General features: G+C 42.9%; 2 protein-coding genes and 1 long non-coding RNA gene across 3 annotated transcripts; all 3 read right to left on the bottom strand.

Moving 5' to 3' along the window:
- Positions 1-3,666: 3,666 nt before the first annotated feature.
- On the bottom strand, positions 3,667-4,694 carry LOC116930799. Its single transcript, XR_004398567.2, has 4 exons — positions 4,424-4,694; positions 4,173-4,355; positions 4,016-4,102; positions 3,667-3,947 (listed from the first exon to the last, which is right to left on the bottom strand). It is a non-coding gene; the product is annotated as an uncharacterized LOC116930799 (long non-coding RNA).
- A 1,102-nt stretch (positions 4,695-5,796) lies between these two features.
- LOC123472544 lies at positions 5,797-6,548 on the bottom strand. Its single transcript, XM_045174248.1, has one exon. It carries the CDS (start codon positions 6,532-6,534, stop codon positions 5,797-5,799), a length of 738 nt encoding a protein of 245 aa, XP_045030183.1. The 5' UTR covers positions 6,535-6,548.
- Positions 6,549-6,564: 16 nt separating this feature from the next.
- LOC123472587 lies at positions 6,565-8,146 on the bottom strand. The gene is made up of 3 exons (XM_045174450.1): positions 7,351-8,146; positions 6,887-7,289; positions 6,565-6,813 (listed from the first exon to the last, which is right to left on the bottom strand). The coding sequence occupies exons 1-3, from the start codon at positions 7,941-7,943 to the stop codon at positions 6,565-6,567; spliced, it is 1,245 nt and encodes a 414-aa protein (XP_045030385.1). The 5' UTR covers positions 7,944-8,146.
- Positions 8,147-10,464: the final 2,318 nt, after the last annotated feature.

Genomic DNA, 10,464 nt, shown 5'->3' with positions numbered 1-10,464 from the left:
GGAGCCCCTCGTCAGTTGACAACCGATCAAGGACGCTGTTTTATGGCCGAGGTGACACGAAAGGTACTACAGGCGATGGAAACCAACCATACGCCCACCACGGCATACCGGCCCCAGGCGAATGGTTTGGTCGAACGGCTAAATCACACTCTGGCTGATATGTTATCCATGTATGTAAGTGCGGATCACCGGGATTGGGATGAATCCTTACCATACGTTACCTTTGCCTACAATACCAGTCGTCAGGAGAGCACGGGAAGAACCCCTTTCTACCTCGTGTATGGGAGGGAGCCCATTCTTCCTGTCGACGGAGCCTTAAATTCCGACCCGAATCTTGTTCCTCCTCGCGACCAAGACCCCACGGAATGGGCCCTAGGAAGGTTACACCGAGCGCGTCAAGATGTACAGAGGCTCAGTGCTGCTGTACACAGAAAACAAAAGACTCGGTACGATGGGGGACGCCGAGAACCCCCGACTTACCTGCCGGGTGAGGAGCTGTTAATTTACAAACCAGTCCGGAAGATCGGGAAGTCGGAAAAGCTTCTACATCGCTGGTTTGGTCCCTACACGATCATACGCGAAACCACCCCCAGCAACTACGAGATCAGACTTGGCAGGTCCCCCAAGTCCAAATTGTGCATGTGGAGCGCATGAAGCCCTTCATCGATTGTGTGAGCCCTAGGCCCCAGGTGAAAACTACAAGGGCCTTGAGCTCCGGCGATGAAGAGGCCTCTCAGCAGGACTCGCCCCAGGCCCCCACTGGAAATCGGGAGCAGGTCCAACCACCGGAGCGGCCTCCGTCGTTGGAATCAACCATCGCGCAGCAAGCTACAACAGCCGCTGAAGAGGTAGGCGGAGGCCTCCGTCGTTCCGCGAGGATCCGGGCGGCCAGAAAAACATTCTTGTTGACCTTCCCGCTCCTATTGTTTCTCACGGTGATGGGAGAGTTTAAGCCCACCTCAACCAAGGAAGTAGTGGCTTACCAAGGGGTGATTTTTAAGTCAGAGGGCGAGGTATCGTTCTCTGATTCCGAATGGGTCGTGGCTACCGACCTTACGTTTGATCACCTGACGACCATGATGAAGACCCTGCAAGAGTGGCTCGACGTGAGGATGGATACTATGGCTAATCGTTATGACGGCCCTAGAGACAAATTCAAGCTAACGCTACAACAGCATGTGAAGGGGAGAGCAACCGTCGAGCTAGGGAAGCTGCGACGCTGTAACCAACGTTTCAGTGATCTAAAGGTGGCCGTCAACCTGCAAGCTGCGAGGCGAAAGCGAGGACTAATCGACGGAGGTGGCAAAGTCCTAAATTGGCTCTTCAAAGTGTCCACGCAGGAGGATCTCGAGCATGTACACGGTCGCCTTGACAGGTTATCCACGCAGACTACGTCCATTGTGCATGCTTTGGAGGTTCACGCAACTCTCATCAATGAGACCTTGTGGGAGACTAAAGCAGTCGCTGACGCTGTGGCCGAATTACAGACCGCTTTCGCACAAATCGAGAAGGAAACCTGGAAACTGGACCAAAAAATGGATGGTGTTGCACGGGAAATGGAAACTCATTGGATAGCTATTTCGAAAGTGGAAGATGCGTTTCGGCAGGTGGAGTCCGCCATCGCCTGGCTTGATGAGGCGCTGAATAATTTTTCGGTTGGCATCGCCACTATGTCCATGGGGCGGCTTCCTGTTACTCTTTTCCCTCCATTGCAAGTGCAAGCGGTGCTGAAGGAAATCAAGGCGGTTTTACCGCCCGGCTGGTCGCTGAGTCCCTCCATTCAGAACGGGGATATCTGGAAGGTTTACACAGAAGCGAAGGTTGTCGTAGCGACCGTAGGTAAATACCTCCGCATTTTTATACATTTACCCGTGTTCGAGTTCCCCTTTAGGTTTACGCTATATGAGGTCGTCAGCTTACCGCGCCCCATTGGCAATGCCACACTAGGTGCTCAGTTTGAGCCCCTTCCTCCATTTCTCGCCGTGGCTAGAGATAGCCAGGCCTTCGTGGAACTGACGGCCCCCGATTCTTCCCGCTGCGTGGCTTCACCTACGTCCATATGCCCACTCAGCCGAGCCGTAAGTAGGAAGCACCGGGAGTCGAGCTGTGCTATGGCACTGTTTTTGAAGGACGAGGTGCGGAGCCGCATCTACTGCAGAACTAAGCTTTCGCCCTGGAGAGGCCAACAGACGGTTTATTTAGGTCACCGTAGATGGGGTTACTCCACCACACAAGGAAACACTATCACGTTCACCTGTCCACACAAACGCGGGAGGCCCAACACCGTCATCGAGAAGGAAGCGTTTGATGTCTTCGAGGCTCCCATGTCGTGTTCCGCCCACACCGACGACTGGATTTTTCAAGCAAGCCTCAAGAAAAGTGTCATACATCCACTCAGTAACCATACTTTACCGACTCTGACGCAGCTGGAGAATCGAGATCAGCTCCTACCCGAGGACGCTGAAAGAGAAAATCCCCCTCCCGGCGAGAAAAACAGTGCGCCTACCAAGCCCTTACTATCGCCACACGCTAGGTTTGGGAGCCGTCTTTCACTCATGGGTGAGCACTTGCGCGCCATTGAAGAACAAGAGAAAGCGAGAGTGGATATGGAGGTCAACCGCACCGTCGGCCCCCGATACCCCTATGAACTAGCCGTAGCCATAATTGGCCTACTGCTGGTTCCCGTGACTGTGCTATTTTGCGGCTGGCGCCGATATCAGTTGTCGCTCGCCCTGCTGGTTCTCGCCTCAGTTGTTACTCGAACTGGAAGGCCGATTAGCTTTGCATGAAGCTGAAGTGGAGGGACGGTTGTAATCCGAACCCCCCCCCCCCAAACACAGAACAACTTATTTCAGTTTTGATTTGTGTCATTATTCTTATTCCTAACTGTTTTTTTTTCTCTTTTTTTCCTCCCTTATATGTAGTATGTCCGGTATTTTATGTGTGGTTTTTCTGCCGTTAAAGTTAGTGTGTTGAATTGGTTTCATGTATGTTAATTAGAACGAGACATTAGGCCCGTCTAGTTTCTGTTCGAGGGAAAGTGCGATCGGGTCGAGTCGCCGGCTGAGGAGGGGGATGTAGCGAATGGTTTCTTGCTAGTTCAAGAAATACGAGAGTGGCGTGAGAGAGAGAGCTTCGACGCCCGTTCTCACCCTCCGTTATGGGTGTAACGGAGAGACTCGCCATCCGTCAGAAATGGTCATGTTACATCCTCCAATCGCTTTAGCCTTGAATGGACGGAAGAGTCAAACGATGAAAAACCCGGGGGGAGTTGAGTAGGCTAGCAGTCTTGTGTTAGTCGTGAGTTATTTTCATTCTCTTTGCTAAGTGTAGTTAGTTTTTCTGTCTTGGTGTTACCCTCTTCTATTGCATCTTGTGTACTTGTGAGTGTTGATCGAAAATCCCCTAATAAATAGTGTTACCCCGTGATCGCTCGTGACAATATAAATATATGGCAATATCTATATACGAATTTAATCTATATTACCAATTAATGACGGCAACATTGCATTCCAACAGTTGGCAACATTGGAATTTAAGCCGAACATTTATTCAGTTTACAAGTAAATACATATCAGTTCAGTATACTTGCTTCTCTGAATTCAGTAAAAGTAAAGTAACAATAAAGTTTACTTTGGTCGGGTAAAATAGACTTTATCCGCCAATTTCATGGTAAGTAATGGTTGGGTTAGTAAATTGTGTGCTATTAAACTCCGACATGGGTCATATTTAAAGGAAATGTACGACATTCTATGAGTTTCAACAGCACATTTTGGTTGTTCAGCCTTTTCTGTCTTCATGTTGTGGAGCTCAACATTGAGACAACTAAGTGAAGCAGCTAATTGATCAGTTTGCTCCATTAGTTTATGATTTTCAACCAACAACTGGTTTTTTTCTTCTGTAACAATTTCCAGTTGTTGTCTTAATTCAGCAATGATTACTTGAACCTCATGTGAGAAAGATTTGATAGATTATAAGTGTAAAAAAAAAATATTAAGTGATCTTAGACAATTACTTGATCTCTATCACCATCAACTAAGTTGCTGGAATCTTCGAGAATGCAATTATTGTACGACAAATTGTTATCAGTATCTTATATGACCTAATGTATGTTGTGAATGAATTAATAAACTGAAATAGGGTAAATCATTTTAACTGATATTCTTACTCACAGGCATTTCAACACCAATTTCATTTTTTTTTTTGATTGGCTAGTTCCCTTTCCATTCTTCGGGAGAATCGCTCCTGCTTCAGTTTGTTCAACCGATGTGATTTACCTTTATCATCAAATGTTATATTAAGTGTAGGGGCCCAGTCAGGGTGTGAGTCATCTAAATGAGATGTAAAAATGACTTCTAAAAACATAGTTCATGGTAAGTATATAGCTATATTATATGATTTTAACAAACACTAAAATTTTTACCTCTCACAAAATGATAGGAACAAACTCTAGAATGTTTGTTGATGTTACACTTCTTTAACCATAAATTTTTTAACCACGCTTTCCTCCGTAAACTCTGAAGTTCTTGTAATTTTTTACTACATCGAGGATTTCTTTTCGGAAACACCAAAAACTTTACTCCGTTCGTGTGTTGCATTACACAGTTTAAGACGCAACACTTCATGACACCTGTCAAGTTTTACGTTTCTAACGAGAACAAACGCACAATGACAATGAAATTCTTCTGCTAGAAGACAAGAACAAAAATAAACCCCTAACAATAAATAATTAAATTCAAAACAATTCAATGACTTGGGTCTAAAAAAAAATTACAGATTATAAAGAAATGAATTGCGATTACAATTTCACTAAGAGAAGGGAAGAAATCACAATTTTATTTAACAAAACTCAATTTTAAAAGCGAAAAAGGTATTTTCTCCATAAGAGGCTGCAGCGGCTGCAGACAATTTGGACACAAATGAGATTTTAACATTTGTGGAGAATGCGCAACGCAGCATGTTGTACTGCTCTATAGGGTCGAGTATATCCATAGAGCGCAAAAACTATAAAAAAACGTCTTGTCTTAAGTTTTTTGTTTATGAATATTTTTTCATAATTTTTACAGAAATGGGTAGCTTTTGATGAGGGCTATCGATATCTGTAAAATTTATTTAATTTGGACTTATAGTTTTTCCGCAAAAAATTATTGAAGTTTTACATAAATCAGGGAGGTGGGGGTTACCCGATACCCGTGAAACCGTACCAACCAAAGCAAAATATTGTAAATCGGTTTACTACCCTAGTAAAATTTTTTAATGCGATAATTTTGCACAAATGGATTGATCTAATCAAGAGCTATCCGTTCCTGTAATTTTTTTCAAATATAGAGATTATGGTTTACCGATTATAATTCATTTAGTTCACGATCCGTCAAACCACACCGACAAAAATATCCAATCGGTTTACTACTCGGTTAGGCATTTTTTTAAGTAAAAATTTTACGGAAGTGGATAGCCCCTAGGGTGTTCCGTTTTACAGAAATTTTCGAATTTTGATGACGCTCTTCTATTTTGGGGTGTTCATAGCAATAAAAAAAATTTTTAAAAAAAATGGCGACGATCAAATAAAAATTAGACCCCTCAGCGGGAAAAAACGTGAAAAAGCGTGAAAAAACGCATTTTAAATTCTATATCTCATTATACCGATACAATTTTTATAGTGCTCATCAATAATATTAATTAACACTATATTTTCTACTCATATAAAAATTTGATGAAGATTAAGCTACATTTAGACATCTCAGAAGTTATTATTGTAAAAGAAATTGTATTATTTTCGTTCAGTGATACAACAATTCAAAGGTTTTTCAAACTAGATTTATTGAACGATGTTAAGTGTGTTCTGTGATCTTCTATCACCTGGAATAAATACTCCTGGTCAGTTACTTTTACCACCGTATCTTTAAAGTCTGAAATCAATTTTATCGCCCTCTCAGCGCAGTCATTTACAACTTCAAATGAACGCACAATCTTTTCAATTTTTTTATACCCAGCCATATTTTTCCAAGAATCCACTGGTGTATACATCCAATCAAAGCATTCATCACCTAAATTCAGCAAAGAGAATAACAACCAGCTACAAGGCCCGAGGAAAGTTGTCAATTGATTTGGGTAATCGATAATCGTTCCGGCGCTATTTATTTTGGGAAATTTCGGTTTCCCGGGGGCGTACGATTTAGGACGAGGGATCGTTAGCAGCTTTTCAACCAAACTCTGTCTTAGAGCAGAATCAAGTTCGCTGTCAAAAATAGATAGTACCACTGCTTCTTCAGTTAAGTACCATAAATGATTATGCACAGACTTTATCGCAACGGTAGCAGCTGCCAGATTTTCTTGTTTGTACAGTTGCATTAAAGACAAGTATTTCAAATCCACTGCTGGTGAGATTGTGGACAGCCTGGATTTTAAAAACGCTTCGCTGTGAAAAAGCGCAATGAATATTGACATCTCGTTTACAGCTTTTGATTCCTCGTGGCTCATTTCAAATTGATAAGAAAGAAGTTGCATTTTGAGAAAGTATATCGAATAAGCCATAAAACGGGCATGGTGGTGCGCACCTATTATTCAGAATACAAGTAAACAATATGATGGATTAGACCGTTTCCGTTGAAATAATGAAAGTAGCGAACCTGGTTTTCTGAATCGAAAGTCAGGGACAGTTCCGCCCAAAAATAAAACTGTAAGTTGAACTAATTCACGATAGTCCTCGCCAGGAAATGTTTTGGACGCAAGACATCCCGTTGCCCATTCAAGTACTTGATGTCCAACGTTTATCAGATCATCATTTACCTCCCAATCAAAGAGCACCAGATTCTGAAGGATAAAAGAAAATGTGTTCAATACTTATTCATTTTCATTCACTTATTGTAAGGAGGAACCAACTTACACTTTGTTCTTGATCAAAGTCTTTCCAATCCTTTTGAAACCGGACGAACAGCGCTTCTGATGGGCTGTTTCGCTTTCCCATTACCGAATCAGATACATGTTTGACATGTATTTCGTAAACGTGATGTCTACATGCAAACCATAATACTGCTCGACCAAGTGTTTTTTCAATACTAGTGGCACTTCCCTTCAAGCGACCGGTGTTACTGGCCGTAGTGTCAAACACCAAACCAACAACTTTGTCAAAAACCTTCCACTCTCTAAGTAAATCAATGACGGCGTTGTGTTGAGCTTCCCCAGTAGAATTCGCTATCACTGGAATGCCCAGTAATTTAGGGTTTTCAAGATCAGGTTTTCCACTTATTAGGATCGCAACGCGATCGTCTACTTTTCCAGTTAGATATCTAGTGAACAAAGAATTTTTATTAAGAAAGACATGTAATCTCTCGGATCAATTTAATATACTTGATGAGCTTAGAGTCCCAGTGGATTAGAATGGACGATGGTGGAATAAACCTTTCTTTGATACCATCCGATATTTCTTTCCTTAACTGCTGTCTTTGTCGGTGAACTGTGGTGAGGGACATCGAAAAATCATTGATATTGCCACCTCCAGCAGCAACCAAAGCAGATTGGATCGTCAAATGGTCACGTAAACTAAGATCTCTGCTATCTGCTACCTGGCCTGTTGCTTTGGTAAGATTTTTGGCAGGGATTTCTAATATTACCGATGATGGACGTGGGGTTCTGCGAGGTTCATAATATTCTTCATCACTGGAAAACTGCGATAAGTCCTCTGATTCGTTGCTGCCGACAGATATTGATTCATCGGATGTTTCATTTGATGCGGGCAACGAAGGTGTATTTGTTCGTGAACTTCTCAGTGATTGAATATTTGCTCTTTGAGCTTCGTTTCGGTCAACATTGGCCATACGACCACGCTGTGGATACTCTCTTTGTCCTATTAAGAACATAAAATCTTCTTTCCAGTACGTTTTTCTTGATGCCTTCAGTTTGTTTTCTACATCACTTGGTGTCAGATCGCACAAAGTATTCATTCGTGTCTTAAAATTTGCAATATGCTTCTTTGAATTAACAGTCTGTCTTGAATCAATCTTAATTTTGGTAATGGCAAACCAATCTTGGTGGATTTTGAGGAGTTGTCGTAAACAGTTTCTGTCAACTTTGATGGGAATGGCTGCTCTTCCCCAGATTTCTTTAAGCTCATCAAGAATCACTCTGAATATTTGTTTAGTCGGCTTGTTAACATCCAACAGCCTGAAAGAAAGAAACCTACGCATGACTTTCAGTTGCAATGGAAGTCGTGAGCCAATAGCTAAACTTTTATCGCACGCTTTACCAAGTAGCCAGTCTTCTTTATTTCTATTTACACGAACTGTTTTCACGATTTTTGTAGTTATATTAGTTTCACGCCACACAGTTCAATTAATTCGCACAAGAGTAAAACACAGTAAAAGCAAAACTAGTAATGCCGGATTAAACTGTCAGATAGGAAGAAATATACATAACCAGGGTTGCACAATTCACAAAAATAACTTCTGAGATGTCTAAATGTAGCTTAATCTTCATGAAATTTTTTATATGAGTAGAAAATATAGTGTTAATTAATATTATTGATGAGCACTATAAAAATTGTATCGGTATAATGAGATATAGAATTTAAAATGCGTTTTTTCACGCTTTTTCACGTTTTTTTCCCGCTGAGGGGTCTAATTTTTATTTGATCGTCGCCATTTTTTTTAACAATTTTTTTTATTGCTATGAACACCCCAAAATAGAAGAGCGTCATCAAAATTCGAAAATTTCTGTAAAACGGAACACCCTAATAGCCCCATCATCGGCTATCCATTTTTGTAAAATTTGTTTATTTCGACCTAATATTGTTACCTATAAAGCTATTTTAATTTTGTGTACTGTGATACAGGGATTACCCGAGACACGTTAAACCGCACCGACCTACCTACCTGAAAAATAGCTGATGGGTCATTACTCGGGTAGGTGCTTATCAAGCGGTTTTCTTTCGTTTAAAATACCCAATTTAAAAGATATGGCCCAGCCTTAACTTAAAATGGGTGTGCAAGTGAAGGAAAATAAATAAAACTATGATGTATTGCAAAAAACAAGTCAAATAGGGTACACAGTAATCATATCGGGTTTTGGAACCGGTTCCACTACCCGAATACCCATGAGTGGAAATTCACAATTGTATGAAAATTCGCTCACCTAAAACCTTGTGTCGACCCGTTTATTAGCTGTCTTTCAAAGTGAGTTTTCTTCTGGCCCCCTATCGGTCTTACCCCTCAGACCTTTTTCAGCTGTCGCTCGAAGCGGTCATGTCGTCGAGTAGTGCCAGATCGGGTTCAAGTTCGAGTGCAGGTTCAGATAATAGAAGTGGGCGTAGCCGACATGACCGTTGAGGAGAGGAAGAGAGAGATAGGAGAGATCAAGAGGAGAGAGAAAGAATGGATCGAGAGGACAGAGAAGAGAGAGAGAGAACCTTAAGAGAAGAGGTAGAGAGAGCTAATCGAGAAAGGGAAAGGGAGCGTGAACGTCGCCGGGAAAGAGAAGAACGTGATAGGGAATCACGCAGCCGTTCAAGAGACCGTCCACCACGGGACGGTCCTCCGGGCATGGACGCAGACCCAGGTGTGGCCCCAATTGCTCCAGCCCCGCTCAGCGGAAAATTCACCCTGGACCGCGAGATGGGCAGAGACTTAAGATCCTGGATGACTGCAAAATTGAAGCCGGCGGAGGGTAAGCAGTTAAGAGAGAAGTATGTACCAAGCTTCAGATCGGATTCCTTTGAGCTGGTATGCCCGCAGCTGGACAGCTCTATGGCGAGAAGACTGAAGGATTTGAAGAGTGTGGAGGCGACAAAAGCAGAGTCCATCGAGAAGAGTTTATTGGCCGAGCAATACAAGATTTTGGACATCGCCCGGCCGCTGTTATTCGTATGGGAGAATTTATCGAAAGAACCAGCCTTAAAGGACTCTCCTTTATCCGAAGCCACTGGGACGGCCTTGCAGCTCTGGGGCAATTCATTCTTCAACCTGACGGCGAGGAGACGGGAGAATATTTTGAAGACTACAGACCCCAAATTCGTGTCTTTGCTGAACGAGCCTCATCGTTTCTGCAAGAAAGAGACCGGGTCTCTCTTTGGTAGGAGCTTTTTGAGAAGGATGGTGCGTGATGCAGACGACGACCGGAAGCTGAGAAATATGGGAAGAGCCGGCGGCTCTCATCAAAGATCCTACACGCGTGATAGCAGCAACTTCCGGAGTGGCAGGGAGCATGGACGTTACAACGGGCGTTTCCAGCCTTACAGAGGTTCGAACGAGTTCAACAAGAGCGGTAGTTTCAACCAACAGTCAAGGGGAGGAAGGTATGAACATTTTTCTATCCCTTTAGTTAAGGATTCCACCGGTGACATTCATCATCTGGGTGGTAGAGTTAAACGTTTTTCCGAGTTTTGGCCGACTTTGACTCAAGATCGGTGGGTCTTGGAGGCAGTCTCATTAGGAGTGCGCATCCCGTTTTTAGAGAGGCCAACGGTCACCT

This window comes from Daphnia magna, linkage group LG5 (genome assembly GCF_020631705.1).
Source record: "Daphnia magna isolate NIES linkage group LG5, ASM2063170v1.1, whole genome shotgun sequence".
NCBI lineage: Eukaryota > Metazoa > Arthropoda > Branchiopoda > Diplostraca > Daphniidae > Daphnia > Daphnia magna.
This window is presented reverse-complemented; position numbering and strand designations above follow the sequence as displayed.

Coding starts and splice junctions, on each gene's coding strand:
- LOC123472544 (XM_045174248.1), bottom strand. CDS start 6,534: ATGGCTTATTCGATATACTTTCTCAAAATGCAACTTCTTTCTTATCAA.
- LOC123472587 (XM_045174450.1), bottom strand. CDS start 7,943: ATGAATACTTTGTGCGATCTGACACCAAGTGATGTAGAAAACAAACTG. Junction 7,290..7,350: donor TGGGACTCTAAGCTCATCAA/GTATATTAAATT, acceptor TTTGTTCACTAG/ATATCTAACTGGAAAAGTAG. Junction 6,814..6,886: donor ACTTTGATCAAGAACAAAGT/GTAAGTTGGTTC, acceptor TTTATCCTTCAG/AATCTGGTGCTCTTTGATTG.